The 20639-nt window shown below is 37.1% G+C and overlaps 1 protein-coding gene across 3 annotated transcripts in view; it reads left to right on the top strand.

Annotated features, from left to right (window-relative positions):
• Positions 1–20639, top strand: part of CTNNA2 (catenin alpha 2) — a gene marked incomplete at both ends in the record, with an annotated part of 482028 nt that overhangs the window by 355263 nt on the left and 106126 nt on the right. For all 3 annotated transcript variants that reach the window (XM_080343717.1, XM_080343716.1, XM_080343715.1), the window contains one exon: positions 8411–8491. In XM_080343717.1, coding sequence (XP_080199843.1) covers positions 8411–8491 — 81 coding nt within the window. The remainder of the gene's footprint in view (positions 1–8410; positions 8492–20639) is intronic.

Below are 20639 nucleotides of genomic sequence, written 5' to 3'. Positions count from 1 at the left end.
TAGGAGAGCTACAATCTTTATAGTTATTAATAAGGTGTTTTATCTCATAAAAATTAGCTATTTAATAACTGATCATCTAGTACCACAAAACACCCATCCACTGTCAATGGAGAGAAGCCACCTCGTGTGGTGATATATGTCCCATATCAAAATAAATCTGTAAGACAGATTGGTGCTCTAAAAACGTGTGTTACTATGTATTGAACATAGAAGTATAGAAGTAGTAAGATAACTAGATTTTATGCAATATTTCTAGATGATAAAATTATATTAGATGGTCGTACCCTGGAAATATGGTTGTTTTATTGAATGGCAGTGCACTGCATTATGGTCTGAATTTAATTAAATGACACAACTCTTAAATGATGGCAGGATATTCTTTCTATTAGGAAGAACTTCTACTAGGTGCACAATGTGTACGGTTTACCTACTGAAAACTCAATGAGATTTATATGTTACGCTTGCCTTGTGATTTAGTAAAGTCCTACCAGTTGTCCGTTTTGCATTTGTGGTACCTCAATATGCTGTTAAATCCAGTCCTGGCTAGTAGCTATTATAGAAGAGAAGGACTGTATCCTCACCACAGTGATCTTGGAAACTATAGTTCAAAAATTCACAGAAATATTCAATGTATTTCCATAAATGTAAATAAAGAAACAAAAAAATCAACAAATTACTGCCTTATTATCAAGAATGAAAAAGTTCTCAATTTTTGGTAACCTCTAATACGCTATTATAAATATAAAATCTTCAGGCAATCCTCTTGATTGTTTTGTTTTGTTTTGGGGAAGTTTAGATGCCAGTAAGTGATTATGGGTAAATATCAGTTAATAGTAGCAGCTGCCACTTGGGAACTAATAAGATCGAGCCCTGATTGTAAATCATCTTTGAAATCAAACTGCTGTCATTGATAATGTTTATTGCCAAAAGACAAGAAGTAGTTACTAGAGTCAGTTATGCAAAACAAGAAAAGCAATAGCCACAAACCAGCCAAAGTAAAACACATACAAGTTGTCCCTCTGGTGAGAAGATAAAAGAATAAACCACACATGGTTGATATTAAACATGCAGTTCAAATCACCAGTTCACCACTTGAAGGCATTTAGACTGCTTAAAAACATACATAAAAGAGAAAAAGAGTCTTCTGCAACAGTTTACACCTTCAGTTTTCATAATTTCTTGATTTCATTACATATTTAGTTTTAATTGTCTGCAGATCTAGATAAAAATTGCTTGGATCCAGGCCATGTTCAAGATTTGTGCACCTGAGCTATTGATATCATGTCCAGCTTATGGTTCATTTATATCTTATTGGCTTTATTTACTGCCTGGGATTGCAGGGATGTGGCTTACCCAGTTTTCTGCATAGTTGCGATTATTTATGCTACACTGGAACCAATTACACTCGCTGTGATCTGGTCACAAATTTGTAAGGTAATTAAAAGCTGCTGAAAGCAATTGTTTTGTTTTAGGAGAACTTCTTGTCCATAACACACATTTATGAGCAGGTTATTTAGTGAATGGCATTCTAGAACTGAGTAATATTGTGGAAGCACTGTGAAGAAAGCCTATAATTCAGTGTTTTATTGCGAAGTGGCACAATACATACCAGGATTTTTCTGTCTTGGCCTTCCTATGTTCTGACTGAAGCTTTTTCCTTCACAACTGCATAAAGAAAAGCTGAAAGACCCAAGTAGAAAAAGGATATCTAAGCAATCTGTTTCTCCCCTGTATATACAAAATTATCGTCGTCTTCTTTTTTTTTTCTTTCTCCTTAAGAAAAAAAGTGATTGACTAAAAGGAAAAGGAAACACAAGTTTTCATTCCATATGAGGTGATTTTCTAGATCTAGTCACTTAGAATAAATGCTAAAAAAAAACCACCCAAATTGTCTACAGGAATAAACATAAAGAAGGGATAAAATCGCTAAGTTGAGTACAACAGTAATCTGTGTTCACACCGTGTTCCTAACAGCTTTCCTCACTATGCCATTTTATTTTATCCATTGAGGGACCACATAGATTCAAAATATGTTTTCCTGAGCCATCTCTTTAGCTAATAGTTAGAATTTTCGGCTTCCAATGAAATTTAGTCTATGTTCACTTCTGCTAGAGTATATAGTTTAGCCTTTTTTTGACCCAAAATTAGTCTTCTTAACCTGTCAGGAGGAGACTATATATTGGTATGTTTAAACCTACTTTTCTGCTTAAAAGCACTGATGCGGCTTATGTCTGTTGTTCAAAATGTTTTTCCTCTTAGTACTAAGCTTCTCTTCATCACTTTTAAAGGGGCTATTGAACATGAGCATAGTTTTTAAAGAGTGATGTTGTCCAACATTTAAAATAAAATATTAGGACAGATATATTTTTGAGCCGCTATTTACACCTTAATAAAACATCGTGTTATCGAAGTTCCAAATAAACTGTAAATAATAGAACCATCTACCTAGGGGATGATGAAAATATAAAAGCATATCAAGGTTTGGAGGCTTTTGGATCAATAGATAATCTTTCCACCTGTCTCCTAGAGGCTAAATTACCCAATTAATGGCAGTGAAGATGTCTTGGACATGCAACATCTAATATGTTAGGAGACTCAGCTCTCCCAGGTATTCTGGCTTATATCTACAGCAGCAGATAAGACAGGGCAATGAGTGAAAGCACTGGTCCCAAAATTTCTTACACAGTTTTAGGCTGTTACTGTAATTATTATTGGTAAATTGGATGACTGAGCTTCTAAATTATACACTCTAAAGACAAAGGACAATAGTTCTCTCTAACATCTCTCATTTAATTGTCATACACGTTGATTCCTTGTCTATGATGTTATGTTGTAGGTCTGCAGTTGCTGTACTTTTTGTGGTTTGTTTGGCACTCCATCCCCTTCTTTAATAAGCTACTATTGTCAGCCATGTTCATCTGACATTGCTTATACATATATATAAATATATATATATATATTTACATATGCTCAAAGTAGTGGGTTTGCATCTCACACAACTGTAAGTAAACCAAACTTGTAAATACAAGGATATTCATTACCATAATGAAACTCTTCTCCCAAGTAGCAAGTGATAGGACAAGAGGAAATGGCCTCAAATTGTGCCAGGGGAGGTTTAGATGTGTTCAGTCCGGAAATTATGATCTGGTGGCAATTACAGAGACATGATGGGACAGCTCACATGACTGGAATGTAGTCATAGATGGCTATGTCCTTCTCAGGAAAGGCAGGCCAGCCAGGTGAGGTGATGGAGTTGCTCTTTACGTGAGAGAGCAACTACAATGTACTGAGTACTGTCCAGGCACGAGTGAGGGGTGAGTTGAGTGTCTATGGGTGAGAATTTTAACTTCCTTGATGTTTGCTGGAAGGACTGCTCAGCCAGCCAGCCCCAGTCTAGGAAGTTTCTCCAGTGTATTGATGATAACTTTCTGATGCAAAAAGTGGAGGAGCCGACTAGGAGAGGTGCGCTGCTGGACTTCATCCTCACCAACAAGGAGGGGCTGGTTGAAGCGGTAAAGGTTGAGGGCTGCCTTGGTTGCAGCGACCACAAAATGGTGGAGTTCAGGATCTCCTGTGACAGGAACAGGATAGCAAGCAGAATTGTAACCATGGACTTCAGCAGGGCAAACTTTGGCCTTTTCAAGCAATTGCTGGGGGAAATCCCATGGGCAAGGCTGCTTGAAGGTAAAGGGGCCCAAGATAGTTGGTTAGTATTCAGGGAATGTTTCTGCCAGGCACTAGATCAGAGCATCCTGACACATAGAAAGTCAAGGAAGGGAGCCAGGAGACCTTCATGGTTAATCAGGGAACTGTTTGGTATGCTCAAGTGGAAGAGGAGAGTTCATAGATCATGGAAGGAAGGGTTGGCCACTTGGGTAAAATATAAGTCTGTTGTCAGAGGGTGTAGGGAGGCAACTAGGAAAGCTAAGGCCTCCTTAGAATTAAACCTGGAGAGAGGGGTCAAGGACAACAAAAAGAGCTTTTTCAATTATGTGGCAGATAAAACTAACACCAGAGGCAATGAAGGCCCACTGATGAACGAGGTGGGTGCCCTGGTGACAGAAGATACAGAGAAGGCAGAGTTACTGAATGCTTCTTTGTCTCTGTCTCCACTGTCCTGAGGAGCCCCATACCGCTGAGGCCCCAGAGGAAGTCAGGACAACGGACGAGCTTGTCTTGGTTGATGAAGACTGGGTTAGGGAGCAGTTAGGCAACCTGGACATCCATAAATCCATGGGTCCACATGGGATGCACCCGTGGGTGCATTCTTGATTCCGTGATATTTCCAAAGGGTTAGAAAAGAGTCTCCAGTTACGTACCTCATGCTGATCAAAACAATTCTGTAACGAGCAAGTTGTGGGATATAAATATCCTTAATAGTTGTGAAAAATGTTTTGGGGGATTTTTGTTTTGCTTCAGCAGTACAAACTGTGAACAGCTCATGAAAAGAAGGAAGGGGGGGAGAGAAGAAAGTCTTTTTTCAAAAGGAAAAATGGCACTATGCCTTAGCACAGATCATTCTAGCAGATGCTGAAATTTCTTACCATCTTTAAGTGCTTTTTGTTATTATTTTATTTATCTTCCTAATTGAATAAAGTTGAACATCCCAGTCTAAGTAAGTGTTTACCATGATATTATTCATTTTTAACTGTGAAGCTTTTTGCACTTTGCTTAATATAGGGAAGGTGACGTTTGTGTTCTGTATTTGTTCTATTGTTCAAGTGATATTGTGGGCAGTGGTTGTGATTGTTGGCATTTTCTAGAGTAAAAATATGAGACCGCGATTTCTTCCACCATCTGGACAGGTGGCAAATCAGTCTTAAAAATTCTTGAAAAATGTATTCAGAGAGCTGGATTTTATATTACCTGATCTGGGAGGGAGACTGCAGCCTTGGGTGAGAAGTGCATTGGAAAACCCATTCCTGACCTGGAGGACTCTGCAGACAGCACAGCCCCTGGTTGAGAGCCTATGGAAATCATCTCAACCTGATCAACTGAGAATCAATCCAACAGGCAGGGAAAAGCTTTAAGGAAATTAGGATAGGAGTAACAAAGATTGAGGGAATAAGTTGAAAATATCATGATTAAAGAAAGCATTCAACTGCTGTTAATGGTCACTAGGAATCAGAGACCTGATTAATATATTCTTCTGGAGCTAAGTTCTCCTCATTACACCAGGAAGAGATGTAATTATGTCCACAGGAACACTGAATACCAATATTTTGGCACTCAGGGAATTCTGTGCATTTCTCCTTTTTCTCTTTTTAACCCAATGCCAGCAGCAATTTTTACTTCCTTTTCATCCCATTTCTAAGGTATCTTTCTCCTCTTTACAGAAAAAGATTAACAGAGAAGTGCTATAAGGCGCAATACCAAAAATGTATGTTGTTTTGGTTTTTTTTGAGAAACACAGGAAACCACTAAATTCCTTTCTATCCCTTCTAGGAATGAAGGCCAAAAAAATTATCACAGAACAACATTAATACAAGAGTATTTAAGGACTTAAATAAATAAACTTTAATAAATTTATATTTTCAGCACATGGCAGATGGTGTTTGACAGACCTGCCTGGAGCTATGTAACATCACATGCCACGCTATTTATTTTTCAATAATGTGATTTACTAAACAAATTTCTCCTTCTTTGAAATCATGCAGTGAGGAAAGGGTTTTGTATCCAGATGAAAAGGCAGTAGTCATTTTATCACAGGTGAAGAACACTTAAAATTCCTGGATAGCTAAAAACTGTGCAGAACATACAATGTGTTTCTGACTTCATCTGTATTTGTATATGTTAATAAAATATTGCCACTGGGAGAGCTCAAGTGGATCTCTGTCCACTCTATATCCCAGCAGGGAGGTTTTCGGGAAGCGATACAGAACAGGCCTTACTCTATTTTGGAAGGAGAAAGGGTTGGCCAGATGGATGTCAACAGTTTGTGTTGTGTGGCCTAGGGGTCACAGAAGGGTCCCCAGTTGTCTTGCATTTCGCAATAGGATGTACCTTAAGGGCCACTGATTATTTAATTTAAAACTAGACTAAAAAAGTTACAGGATAAATTTGAAGAGAGGCTTAGGAGAGGTGTTAGATACAGACTACTACAAACCTAGTCTCATTTTCCTTCTATGAGCAATATAAACCACTCAGGTTAGGAATCTAAATTACAAACTTTTAAAGCAATATAAAAATATCTACATTTTTCACATGTCCCTTTAAGGAATTTCAGGAGCCTTTGCTCCTAAATGGTACAGTTTGCCAAAAACCTAATTTATTCAGTGTCATTGTGTCCTGTAGCTGACAACCCTGAAATTCCCAAGTTCTCATTCAGGACAATGTTCTGACCCCTTAAACAGACGCCAAGCAGTAAGTGCTTGATCTCCCACTTTGGAGAGGAAAACAAAATAACATCTGCCCTGCGTGAGATCAGTGAAGAATTGTTATCATCTTGTTTTGCTTGAGAGCTGTAAAATACCATCCCAAAGTAGCCTTAAGTGTCAATATTGATTATTCACATTGTGTTAATATTCACTATAATTTGCACAGTTTAGCAAATTGTTCCCTGCTTTTATGGAAGCAAAATAGGTTTTCTTTGCCCCAGCAAAAAATGTCTTCAAACATTTTATGTGGTTATGTATCTTTCTAAGCCAATACGTTAAAGCTTAAACAATGAGAAGGAAGAGAATAATTTAAACAATATTACAGAAATTGAATTATTTGACTGGGAAAACAAAGCATCCCAGGACACTAATGTCACCAAGGATATGTGGTTCAGCCAGTACACAGCTGGAATAATTAAAAACTTTCTTAAAAAATAGCTTTGTAGTTTAAGAGACTAGGAACCTGGCTGAGACCAGCTCAGCTGGCACTCTCCATTGCGTCATTTCAACAGGTAGGAGCATCTTCCTGTACCAAACTTATTAGCCTCACTTTACTTGAGAAATTGCAGCTTGAAAAACTATAGATTGTGTACACAAATGCCAGTTGCTCTCTTGGACAAAATACCGGGAACTGAATTCAGGGCATCTACCACTAAAAGCATGTGCTGAAATTGCTTAAGCTAAAGAGCTGTAGTTCTTTAGCTGGGGACCAGAAGAAGTCAGAGAAAGGATGAAGACAAGAAAAATGAGATAAAAATATCAGCAGGTTACACAGATGCTTCCTCTTGTATCACAGCAAATACTTTCTCTCTATTCCCTGGTGTGAATTTGTGTTCTTTGTGAAAACCTAGGAGGTAAATGTAATGTTTTACATTAAAGTCTCATGGTGCTTGATATTTTTGTGGTTGAATTTCTAATCAAAAAAAGAGAATGGGTTTTGCAGACATCTAAACGGTCATAGGTGCATTGGCCTCATATCATAATTAGAATTACTGACAATAGTAGAAAGCAGGCGTTCCCTCAAATGAATGCTTAAAGCAGATGACTGGAACACACACCACTTACCAACGTGGCCGTGTAGAGCTGATAACAGCACTGTGCATTTGAGGGTTCATTATTGAAAGGGAATGTTTAATCCCCATCCCACCCCAAAAGTGACTTCTCAATAGTTCCCAGAAACATATGCTATTAGGCTCAGCTGCAAATAGAAAATACCTCTTAAGCATATGCAAGAAACAATTCAAAATAGGAGTATTTGAAAACAGTGTTGGGAAGGAAAAAGTGCAGCAAGAAAGAATGGAAGATCGTTTTGATTCCTGATGAAAAGCTACCAAACAGAGTTCAATGTGATGAGAGATGTGACAAATCTTTAGAGAAGCAGATTTCTCTTAAGAGAAAGGTAGTACAGCTGACAAATTCGCTTAATGTTTTTTTGTAGCATTGAACCTACAAAAAATTCTTTTTCATTGGTTATAAGCCACAAAAAGCTTTTTCCCCCCTTTTTAATCTTCATGAGGGTTTTTGCTTTGAGACTTCCTGCAGGAAAGTGTTTTAAGTGGAATTCATCTTTATACCGCACCTAATGTCTGCCAATATGAATCCTGTTACAGGCATAGGGACCATTTTCCTTCTGTCCTCAAGCTGTGTTGCTGCTTATTATCATGTTTAACGTCCCCACTGCCTGGCAGGATGGAGATTAGAAACTCTTAATATTCGTTTTATAGTGAAAGGTCTTGCCAGATTTTTGGAGTATAAGCTATAATATATGCACATTATTTATTGGTGGAAAAGTTCTGAAGTCGCCAGTGAGTCACCTTAATCTTTCTTCTTATCTTTTTAGGATTGCTTTAAAATAATCTGGTATATCCTCACACATAAACATGTTAAAATAAACATTACAGTGGAAATAACAACTTGATGGAAGCAAACAAAAACGATATGCACAGATTTCCTTTGATAAATCAGTACTTTTTTTAAAAAAGTCTATATTTTCTGGACTATTTTTCTCTAACTCCAACATTCATTCTTAACAGACTGGAAGGAAAGAGAAGGGGGACCCACTCAACATCGCTATTGACAAGATGACCAAGAAAACACGAGACCTTCGAAGACAGGTAAGCTATGCTTTTTATAACACTTCTTGATTTTCAAAGGAAGCCATTATTTTTCACCTTCAGATTGGTTTTGCCACTTGTAGAGGCATAAAGAATATGTATCCTTATTTAGATATGACACTACATTACACATGGCATTAAGCAAAGGAGGAGTATTTACTGAGCCAAAAATGGGAGACTGGAGCATATTCCAAGTGTAACTCTCAATGGTCTTAATATGTGGGAGGGTAGGCAGATCGGCCAGACGTTCACTGCCTTTGCAGCCCAGCAACCACAGTCATAAAAACACTGGCATATGTGCGTATTTGTATTTATTTGAACGCTCTAATTGAAATAACAGGAATGATGAGCAGATTATGAAAAAGTTTATAAGAGCGGAATGTTTTCAAAGAAAACTTCTAAGGTATGGTGTTTAAGAAAGATCTTACGAAGATATGGAGAAGGCTAATAAATAACAGGTTGGCCAGAGAGGTGGTGGATGCCTCATCCCTGTAGACATCCCAGGCCAGGCTGGACAGGGCTCTGAGCAACCTGAGCTGGTGAAGATGTCCCTGCTCATGGCAGGGGTGGCACTGGATGAGCTTTGAATGTCCCTTCAACCCAAACCATTATATGATCCTATGAATAACTGTAGAGCACAGTTTAAACTGTAAAGATCAAATTTCTTATATTACATTTATCATTGTGTTTGGTAATAAATCTGAAAGATTTCTTCAAAAAGCTTGAGATGGAAAAGAATATAAGGGAGATGGGTAAACAAAAGGTTTATCTTTACTCTTTTAAAGTTAAGGCATAAGGATTGCCTCTTTTTACCTCTTTTTTCTGCTTTTGGTGTGATCCCAATTTTGTATTTTCTGTAAAAAATATTTTAAAAAAATCAGCAATTAAAAAAATTATTCAAAATTATTCGAAGTCCACAAATCTACAAGACTAACCAAGGACTTAAATATAGCTTCAAATACCTATTTGCAATGTGATAGTTTCAGAGTGGCCCCTACAGACGTTTTGAAATTAGTGCTCTGCACTGCTAAAACTCAGTTCATTTCATCTCTTCCTTTAAGTGTTAGCAAATGTGTTTGAGGATCATATTCTCAGAGCTTATTTCTCCAAATAAAAAAAAAATAAAAAAATATTGCAGTGGACTTAGAGATAATATGAATCATTGAGTGTCCTGTACAAACCTCCCATCACATCTGTTGATCAGCTAACGACAGACGAAAGATCTTCGTTGTTCTGACCTCCTAATTTCTGGGATCCCAGGTTCTACAGTGGAGCTTGTACCATGTGTTGCCTCCCACCTCTGTTCTTCTTGCTTGAAGGAAGTAGCAGACTAACACATGAGTTGCTGTTCTGTGTGAGGTTCTCAGCAGTTGCCTGAATTACTCATCTCTAAAGCCAAATTTACTCCAAAACGTGATATAAAAGTGGCACCTTTCTTAATAAACTGTCTGCTTCTCATGTAGATTCAGCCCCATGGGTGTTGAATTCAACCTCAGAAAGGTTGGAACTCTGTATGTGGGTAAAGTGAAGCGCATATATAAATATTTTCCTGCTTGGAGATGAAGCTTTTAATATAGTTTCTGATATTTATGAAGGTTAATCATGTAGGTATAATGTTTATTAAATTTTGGCAGTTGCTAGTAAACTAATCGAGATTAGATCATAATTGTGCTAGGTTTTACATGGCATAGAGGAAGATGGAGTCTCTGCTTTCAACAATGTATGTTCCAACTATACATCATTATGCTTTAGAAGCATAATCAATGTTCTGCTTCATCACATGTATTATCAACAGGATACATGTGTGTGTCTACCCAGACCTGCCTATACACCCTGTGTTAAATTTCAGAAGATGAAGATATCACTGAGAGCTTAGTTTAATGGCTGGGAAGAGGAGCTTGAAGATTAAGAAGAAAGGAACCACAGCTGAGATTGCAGTTTTATATCATTTCAGTCTGTTTTGGGCTAAATTATGGGAGACACAACCAACTTTCAATACCATAATGCCTTTTGGTTTTAATGAATAGCTTTTAAAGCAGCCTTGCTTGTCAGATTTATGAAGCTTAGTGTTACCACAGTAAAACTGGCCAACCTACAAAATATGTTTTGGTAATGAAAAAGGTACATATATTTCATTTGGTAGGGAGGCTCCCTTGCAAGACTTCAGTAGTCAGCCATCTAAGACTGATTTTTCTTTCTCTGCCCAGGTTACTTAGCTTTTAATTTCTGAGATTTTATTTCATTATCTACAGAACATGCGGACGTGAAATGATTGTGGTTGGGATACAGGGTGCTAAAATTCCATCTCACAATTTACAGTCACATCGATATTTCCTATTCTGATAGGATTACATCTTTTATCCTCATCATTTAAACTCTTCTGGGCATTGGAAAACTATTACGGAGATCTAATTATGTCTTAATATAAACTGCCTATGACAACATCAACCTAAGCCAGACTGCACAAGTTGTTGGAGGCAGACAAGTCTCACCAACCCATAGCTTACCGCTGCCATTTCTTACTTGATTGTGAACAATGTGGGAAAAAAAGCATAGAATTCTGTGTCTGATAAGAAGTGTTGCCAATTGGCAGGATTTGGGGTCTTCCCCACTGGCACACAAGTCTGTTGTTAAAAAGAAAACAAAAATAAAGAAAAAAAAACAGAAGAAAAAAAGCATCTTTCATTGTGTAGTACAGCAAGCTAGAGCAGCAGCAGGGTGCTTGTTGATGCCGGTTATTTTGTTTGCTTGTTTGCATAGGGAAAAAAAATAATGCTAACCTATAGTTTCAATACTACCACTGATCATAAAGCAACATGCACATGTGCTCTTACAACCACTGCAACCTTAGGGTGACATTGAAACAAAGATAAGCACGAAGGACACACCAAAGCATTTGGCTGACACACACACTGGATGCCTGGCGAGGACCAACAGGCTCTATAGATCATTTGGAGTTGTCTGGGGAGGGTACCAGCTGTTCTGCTGTCACCACCCCTGGTGTCCCACCTGTCAGTGCCGTTATCTCCCGCTGCCATCAGCTCTTCTCCTTGGGTCCTGCTCCGGTTGAGCTTGTTTGCTCTGTATGAACCCATTGGTTTCCCCGCAAGGTAGAACAACCAAACCCATTAGTTTTCTCTTAACGAGCAGATATCTGTACTGATATTAATTTTAACAGAGCAGCCTGTCCACAGTATTCTATGCAGTAGATTGAAATGAAGTAATTCTTCATTTTTGTCCATTCAAGCCAGACTAATACTTTGTATGCCTCCAAGTGGAAGGAACTGTAAAGAAATAGGAAGACTTTTCACCAGCAATTCTCAGTTTATCCTGGAAATGATGCTCTCATCTACCTGTTAAGGAGAATTCATCTACCTCCTGCAGGATTAGTTTTATGTCATTACTGAAGCTAGGTAGAAATACTTTATGAAATTAATACTTTACAGAAAATGTTCCCATCAGAAGTTATCCAGAAATTTAATTTTGAAAACTAAAAGAAAAGCCCGGTGGTGTTGAAAAGTCACTTTTGCATTTTTTCAGTAGTTTTGAACTTTCATTTTGAAAGTCGGCAGATTATTTTGGCTTAGCATTGCAAGTAGAAATATATATGTGTAAATAAATATTGGGAAATAAAAACACAATTTCAGAATTTTCAGGAAAGTTTTACATTGTTTTAAGACGATTTAATCATTTCGAAGTTTTCAAATTTCATTCCAAAGTTGAATAAAACAAAAATTTAAAAGTACCGTATTTTTCTCAGAGTTGGATTTCTGGTTCTCCTTGCAGTTTTAGACAACAAAACTTTATTATAAAATATATTAGTAGGAACCGTGAATTGGAAAGACCAGAAATAACTCCATTACTGGTTGCATTTCAATGACTATATTTTGTATTTTGAATGTTTAGACTGATTTAGTTGTCACATGCAGGGACAGGACTTGGACTCAATGATCCTTGTGGGTCCCTTCCAACTCAGGACAGTCTATGATTCTATGATTTCAAGGTTTGTTTTCTCTAATGGAACAAATGTCTAAGAGAAATTAATGCTATTGTTAGGTATCTGTGACCCTGTGTGCAGTATCAAAATGTATTTTTTTCCTTCTGATTATTATTTAGTGACCCTAGATTATGTGGTTTTGAGTGCAATCCAGTTCAACCTGCGAGGCAGATACCACAAAAAGCAAAACAATGTCAACAGTGTATTAGTAGCTACATACAGTTAGTAGCGAGGATGGTGATTTGGAATATAGAAAGCTGTCATCATTTCTGAACTCAAAATACCTGTGTTTGTTCTCCTGGCTAAGTGAATTTTTCACACCATTCTGTGGGGTAAAACATTTTGATTTAGCGTTTCTTTTTATCAAAAATGCCCTCGTATCAGATAGTCTTTTTGAGACAACATTTTACAAACCTCTGGGGAATACGTATTTTGTGGACACAGGACTGAAAAACAAAATTGTCAACAGCTGAATTAATTATTTAGCGTCTTTTCCGTTTGTCAGATGGTTTTAAACTTGGCCAATAAATTGTGTTTGAAAAAAATGGATAGACATATAGTAATGAAAGCCATTTCCTCAGAAAATCAGTCTCGAAACAAAAGTCTTTATGGTAAAAACTATGATCCTGTTCTGCTTTCTGCAAAAACACTGCAAATTTTCAAAAGTATATTTAATTTTAGGACCCCCTGCTGTGCTGCTTAGCTAGTAATATTGGCATTGTGTAACCATAGCATGTTATTATCTGTAAATAGACCCTTCAATATGATTTCTACAGCAACCTGTAGTTCATTTTCACCTCTGATTTTCCAAGAATGAGTTTCACATGTGGATGTGGATTGACATTTGAAAATTCATTATTTAATCTTAGCTACTTTGTAAGCTCAAAGCTGAAAGCCAAGCACTTCTACAATTTCTGTATTGGGTTGAATGAGCTGTCTCACTCTTTCTTAGGAATACTGATGAAGGTTTGGATATTGACTGTTTCTTCTGTGTCTGCTTTTCCCAGTAGCCACTCTAGGAATGGTGTCACACTCTTACGTAGTCAGTATTATTTTAATAATAGTGACTGTTCTATGGTGTCTTTCTATCAGCCACACACTCAGGTGTGTTCAATCACATACTTTGCAGTAGTCTAAATTAAAATACATATATATATATATATATATCTCCAAGTCATGTCTGCCTTTTCTATACCTCTAATCAATTCTTTATGCATCATGTAATTAATACATCCTTTCACATGACCCTCATGTATTTTTGATTGCTCTTTTACATTATTCCTGTGCTAAGCTTTATAATCACAAATACCTTTCTAAGACACTCGGTGGGCTGCAGACATGGTATTTATTAGTCTGTTTTCAGCCATATTCTCCAGAATATCTCCCTTTGAATACCTCCCTTCTATCGCACAGCCTCAATTATTTTACTCTTTATCTTTCAATCCTTGATAATATTCTTTCAGTTTCTATATTAGGCTACGTGTCAAACTTTTAAAAGGTTAAAGGCGGATGAGAAAAAATCCCTCTTGTAATTTATTCATGCAAGTGGTGTAAATCCAAGATCCTAGGGAGAACATCTTGATCATACTCAGTTTTTACTTACTTCATAGGTCTCTCAAAGTATTCCCAATTCAGTGTGCTTTCTTTAATATGGGTTACAACAGTTCGAATTAGATAACAGGCTTCATAATATTCTTAAATTTATTAGTCTTTTTTTTTACTAGCTCTTTGAGGCAGCGTAGTCCATTTGCTTTTTATGTCAGTCACTTCGACTTCAATTGAGTTGTATCACTACTATTTATGAATGTTATTTGCTATTTAAAAAAAATTGTTTAGCACTTTCAAACCTGCCAAAAATTGATGTAAACTCTAGGGAGACACTCAGAATAAAAAAATAAAAGCCATGAATACTAACTCATACAATTAGACTGAAGGGACACCTAAAATGGAAAGAATGTGTTCCGTTGGAACAGATTTTATCACATATAACCTATACAATGCAAATTATATTATGAATAGACACGTATAATGCTTTTGGTCTGTGGACTTAAATCTCTCTTCAAGCATGTGTATAGCTTGGTTCTTTATAGTATGTAAACTGTTGAAGAAAACACAAAACCCCCTATAAAAGTGGAAATTTTATCATAATTTAGCAGCCAAGCTACTGTCTCCTGTGGAGGTAAAGCTGCCTCAACTTAGGTATTCTGCGTTGTACCAGCTTGAAAATGTGCATAGCATCTGTACGTTAAGATACAAACCTAAGAGAAGCATGAGTGCTCAGAAAGCGAAACAAAACTCTGCACTTGTGAAACAAAACTCTGAACTTCTGAAAAAAAACTGTGAATCTAATTCTAATCAAAGTTACTAGATAACCAATTCCTTTCAGCTCCTTTGAGAAGCTGAACAGCACACCCAAGGAAATAAAATCTTGCATTGAGGGGGCAGGGGGCAGAGAAAAAAGAGAACCCTGAGAAGTCACACCAGCTGATGTCACGTATGGAAATTAGTTGATAATATAAGGAAGCTGGTTTTCCTTTGACCTTCTCTGTGGTCAACCCCAAGTACCAGTATAAGTTGGGGAATGGCCTGTTAGAGAGCATTGTAGCAGAAAGAAACCTGTGGGTCCTGGGGACAGAAGGATGAGCATGAGCCAACACTGGGCCCTTGTGGCCAGGAAGGCCAATGGTACCTGGGGTGGGTTAGAAGGTGGGTGGTCAGTAGGTCAGAGAGGATCTCCTGCCCCTCTACTCTGCCTTGGGGAGACCATACCTGGAATATTGTGTCCAGTTGTGGCCCCTCAGTTCCAGCAGGACAGGGAACTGCTGGAGAGAGTCTAGCGCAGCCACCAAGATGCTGAAGGGAGTGGAGCATCTCCCGTGTGAGGAAAGGCTGAGGGAGCTGGGGCTCTTTAGCTTGGAGAAGAGGAGACTGAAGGAGGGGTGACCTTATTAATGTTTACAAATATATAAAGGGTGAGTGTCAGGAGGATGGAGCCAGGCTCTTTTTGGTGACAACCAATGGTAGGACAAGGGGTAATGGGTTCAATCTGGAACACAGGAGGTTCCACTTAAATTTGAGAAGAAACTTCCACCTGAGGCATCAGCCTTTGCTCGTTAGAAACTCATCACCTTTTTGTCGTTTTTGCCTCACTTTCAACTGCAGTGCCTCTAGTGCTCTTGATTATGGAACTCTGGAAACTGGCTTTCTGAAAGTGGTTTATCAAATGCTAATGCAGTTTTATTTCTGTGGCACCATTATGTATTGGTGGCTCTTTTTTTTTCTTGTTTTTATTTAATAAGAGTGCACTGCATTGTACGTACGTCAGCGCTTCTTTACTGGATTTCTCAAGCAGTTTGTACAAAGGTATTAGGAGTCTTGTGTAATACTGGGTTATAAAGCAGAGATGGTGATGCTCCACTTGATAAAGTCTTTTGCTCTCTCAGCTTCCACTGAATTTGTAGGCACTGCTTAAAGCCACAGAAGCAGGCAAACTTGGAATTTCACCAGCTTGGACTGAAAGAACTGTAAGCCCCTGGAACGCTGTTCAATACTGCATCCACTTTTTGTCTGATCCCATTTGATAGAATAACCGGTGTATTTACTTTAGGAAAGAAGTTTTAGAAAGATGTCTAAAATCTGATCTAGAAAGTTAGAAGCAGTGGACTGTTATTTAAATTGCAGTGAATTGTGATTTTTGAGTGCCCCTGTCTTTGTTTCCCTCAAAATGCATTTCTTCTAGATGTCTATCACTGTGACACTGAGGTTTTTATGGTGCTCTGAAGTGTTTCAGAGGAAATGGAGAGCGTTTTAATACTGCTGATTTACTCTTCAGGCCTGCAGTAATTTCCTTACTGCCTAATTATAAGGCAGGGTTTAATTTACTCTACACATAATGTTTACTGATGCACATATGGCACCATATTTCAGGATAATATACCCATATCAGGTAGTTTTGTGTAAGGCTGCACGCAGCGTGTAACATTCTCATTAAATGAAGGCAAGGTTGATCTGCAACATAATAGTAATGATGGCTTATTTTTGTCTGGCAAAATCCAAAGAGTGTAGTAGCTGTAGCTGCTTTTGCTTTTTGAAATAGAGACTTGTTTGGTTTTTGGTGTTTTTTTACCTGTGTTATGAACACAGAGGGTTGGCCTTTCAAAGTGGCTTGTGAGTAGTTATTGGGCAAAACTCCATGACAGTTATATTGCCTTAGAGCAGATTATTGCACATAGTTTATCTATTATCCCTCAAATAATGAGTGAAAGCTCACATATTTCAACAAATCTTTGTACTCACTCCAGGAATTCCTTAAGATGTCTAGCTCTGTAATGACTGCAGATAAACAAGTATGGAGATTTTAAAACTCTTTTTATTGGGAGATACTGTATATGCAAGACGTTTAACAGATGCGTATAATGTAGCTACTCAAAAAGAAAGAAAAAAAAACTATTCCAAGAAATTTCTATTGATGATAGTTTTATATAAAGAAGCTCTTGCTGTTCCGTAGTGTCAACCAGAGAATGACCTGTAATATCATCAGCTAAAGAAACTTATAGAAGCTTGGATTCATCAAGACAGCTTCAAGCTTTGATGTTCATTATGAATAATGAAGTAGCATGAGGTAGGGAGCTCTGTCAATGTAAAGGAAAGCATAGTCCTTTCCCAAAGGCTTCTGTAATTCTGTCCTCCTAATAGATTTATGAGCAATGACAAAGTATGTAGAATTTAATTTCCAAATGGGATCTCAACATTGTATTTGTTTCTCAGCTGACATTAATTTTGTTCAGTAATGCTTTCTAAAGTATTATAAAATATATTTAATGCTACTTGTTAAGCAATCAGAAATACAAAAAGTTTCGGTTTTGGATTTTGCTTTATAGAAATTACTAAAAATGAGAAAAAAATAAACAAAACACAAAAAAAATAATAAAACAATGATAAAAACTGACAAAAACCTCAATAGAACAAGCTCAAAAAAAACCCTCAAGCTGTGATCTCACTTCAGTAAGGGCCTTTTTGAAAGGTATGGCTGATAATTGATAGTATCAGATATCAATCATCTCTCTCCATGGGACAAGATCAGTTTCTTTGAGTCACTCTTCGAAAGGATGATGAAGAACCCATTTTTGCAGAACAGAATCAATTTTTAATCTCATTTCATGCATTGTCTGCAACTCCAGTAGGTAGGTCTACCAAAGACAGTTGTCAGCAGCTTTCACTTGGGCTAAATCTCTGGGTCTTAGAGAAGCTGATGACAATATTCAATATGCCAGCCTGCTCATGGACCTAAGGTAGGTGGGAATGCAAGTGTGACACATCTAGTACATATTATATAAAACCTTTAAAATGTATTGGATCTAACTGCTTTTAAATGATGTTACTATGCCTGCTTATCACAGTGACAATAATTTCATGAAGGGCTTTCATAGACAACTTCTTTCCCATTTGTGACCAAATAGCTATTTAACCTATTTACCATATTTATTTTTTTATATATGTTTATCTATTTATATTTATATATATATATATATAAAAATCATAAAGTTCCAAAGACAAATACCGTTTCAACAAAGCCTGAGACAACACACGAAGATAAACAATGTGTTGTGGTTCTCTGTTAATCTGTGGATGTTTAATCCATGATTTTTATTCTTCATTACCCTCTTCTTCGTCACACCTCTCCTCTTCTGCATCAAACCCTCTGGGCTTGCAGTGTTGGTGACATTTTTGATGCTTCACAGCCCTCAGTTTTCACAAGGATATTTTTCAAAGTCTTATCCCTTTTCTTCTCTGTTGGATTCACCTCCTACGGTCTTTATTTCTATGTGCAGTGTCTCATTCTGCACCTTCATCCTTCCGTATACTCCTTGTCACAACTCTGCCCTCCCAGTTCATATAGACTATGAAAGTTAATCACTGTATTTCACTTCTGCATTATTTTGACTTCAATAACAGTTCAGTCACTTACTGTATTGCTGTCCTCCTGTTTTTACATTTTTCAATAGTAATCTCCATACTGTCCTCTACCTTTTCAAAGCCCTGTATCGTCCTTTACTGTTAGAAATAATAAGTATTTGGTACTATCCCAGCACTCCAGTCAGCATTAGGATTTTATTGTTCTGTCCAGGCATGAAACCAGACAGAGTTCTTGCCCTGATAATACTCATATATTGGAGGATATGTGGACATCTTTTGTCCCCTTAGCTTATATACATTTCTCTGCTTTTATGTAACTGTCTTAACGTTGTTAGCAAGCCTGAGGCTTGCTCTTGCCAAATAAATATTTTTTGATAAGACAATATAAAATTTCAAAGTCACAAAAATTGGTAAACATTCCCTCCTAAATATACATATAAATATATATATATATATATATACACACCATATACCAGTTTGAGGAATTCTCTGTACTAACCTACAACTAGGAGGAACTTTTTGTGTATCTTACTGTCTTCCAAAATTCTGGTCAAAACTTGTTGTTTTAAGTTTCTTTACTTGTTAAATTCATGCACAGTCTCTCTCTGACTAAGGAATTTCCTCTTTAAGAAGAAAGCTTGCACACAAAAAAAAATAAATGAAGGTTTATGATGAGTCTTCATAATATAATTTCTTCCTGAGTTTTAATCTTAAGCTCAAATCTTAAAGATTTGTATGTAGTATATTCCAGAAATCTGTAGTCTGGGTATCCAAGTGTGATACATGCATTAAATGTTCATCTTTTTGTTATATCAAGATATAATTTATGGCTTTAGTGTCCACATTCCCAAAGATACCATTTTGGGGTCACATCTTCAGGGGTTGTATTGTGCAGAATTAACTGAGACTTTCTCTTTAGCACGACATTGCAGCAGCTTCTGATCTTATGGTCTTATTTTCCAGAACTCAAATTCACAATATATTAGAGGAGACATTAACTGCAATGGGGAAGTCTTTATTTTCATCTCTTTCAATTAAATTAATACCTGTTTGGGAGTGCTCAGCAGCTGCAAAAACTGAAGTTGGGTTCAGTTTGTAATGCACATTAAATAGAAAATGGTGAATAAGGTATTCCTTGGTAAACTTTTGTTACAGATAGCTTTATACTGCCAGTATTTATAAAGTTTAACAATCTGTTAGAGTCATTAATCTCCTGCTGTGTCAGGATTAGACATTTAATTCTCTGCTAGACTGTAAGTAGCACTGAGACATTTTGGTTCTAAAATTGTTATATAGCCATGGAAAACATCATTTCAGGGGGCAGTTTAACCTCTTTGAGCTCAATTATAGCTGTGAACTGGCAAGGATAAAACAGCCCAAAACAGTGCTTAGAACAGTAGAACACGATGCTATCAAAACCAGCAACTGACTCTGCGCCATAAACTGACTTAATTGACTGAACTGGAAAGACATAAAATCTGCCTTGTGGTTCACCATTCATACTTGCAGGTCTTGGTGTTTTCCTTTTGCATTTTTGTGCTGGGCTGGCAAACTTAATATTCTTTTAGCAATATGTTAATTAATAAAGTTTTCTCCATGACAAAATGAATTAATCAAGACCTTTATTTAATGTGCTTTCTCCTCTACCAAATGCAGTTTCATGTAGCGAAAACTATCCACACTTTGAAGTCACCTCTAACTTAAAAATTCAGTGGGGAAAGAATCCTAAAGCATTGTCTTATGAGTAATAATTTGTGTCATAATAATTACATCAGAATGTGAGGTAAATTAAGGCATTGCGAAGACATTTATTAATGTACATATTAGTGGAAGATCTCATGCTGGTTTTAGAATAAAACTTGACGTATTTTTGCTGCATGTTTTATGACCATTTAAATTCAAGTCACAGACTTCCCCCATTCCCTCCTGAACTGATGTCGGTTGTAGGAAACAGTAAAATCTCTGGATGCATAAGTCATCACTTTGGCTGGACTTTGTTGCAGTATGCAGAGGAACATACAAGATTAGTTTTCCAGTAGTTATTTACCTTGATGAATAGCCCTAATTGGATCAAATAGACTGGCAATGCTGAGCTAATACTTTCAAATGTCTTGTCTTGTGCAATTAATATTACCTTGTCATGTATCCGTTTCAGCTATTGGATGAATGTCTAATGTTCATACTCCTGTCACATTCAACAAATGATTTTGTCAAGTCATTCTTTATAGCCTGTGA

This window comes from Nesoenas mayeri (assembly GCF_963082525.1).
Source record: "Nesoenas mayeri genome assembly, chromosome: 4".
Lineage (NCBI taxonomy): Eukaryota > Metazoa > Chordata > Aves > Columbiformes > Columbidae > Nesoenas > Nesoenas mayeri.
The sequence above is the reverse complement of the archived record's forward strand: the minus strand, read 5'-3'. Positions and strand labels throughout refer to the sequence as shown.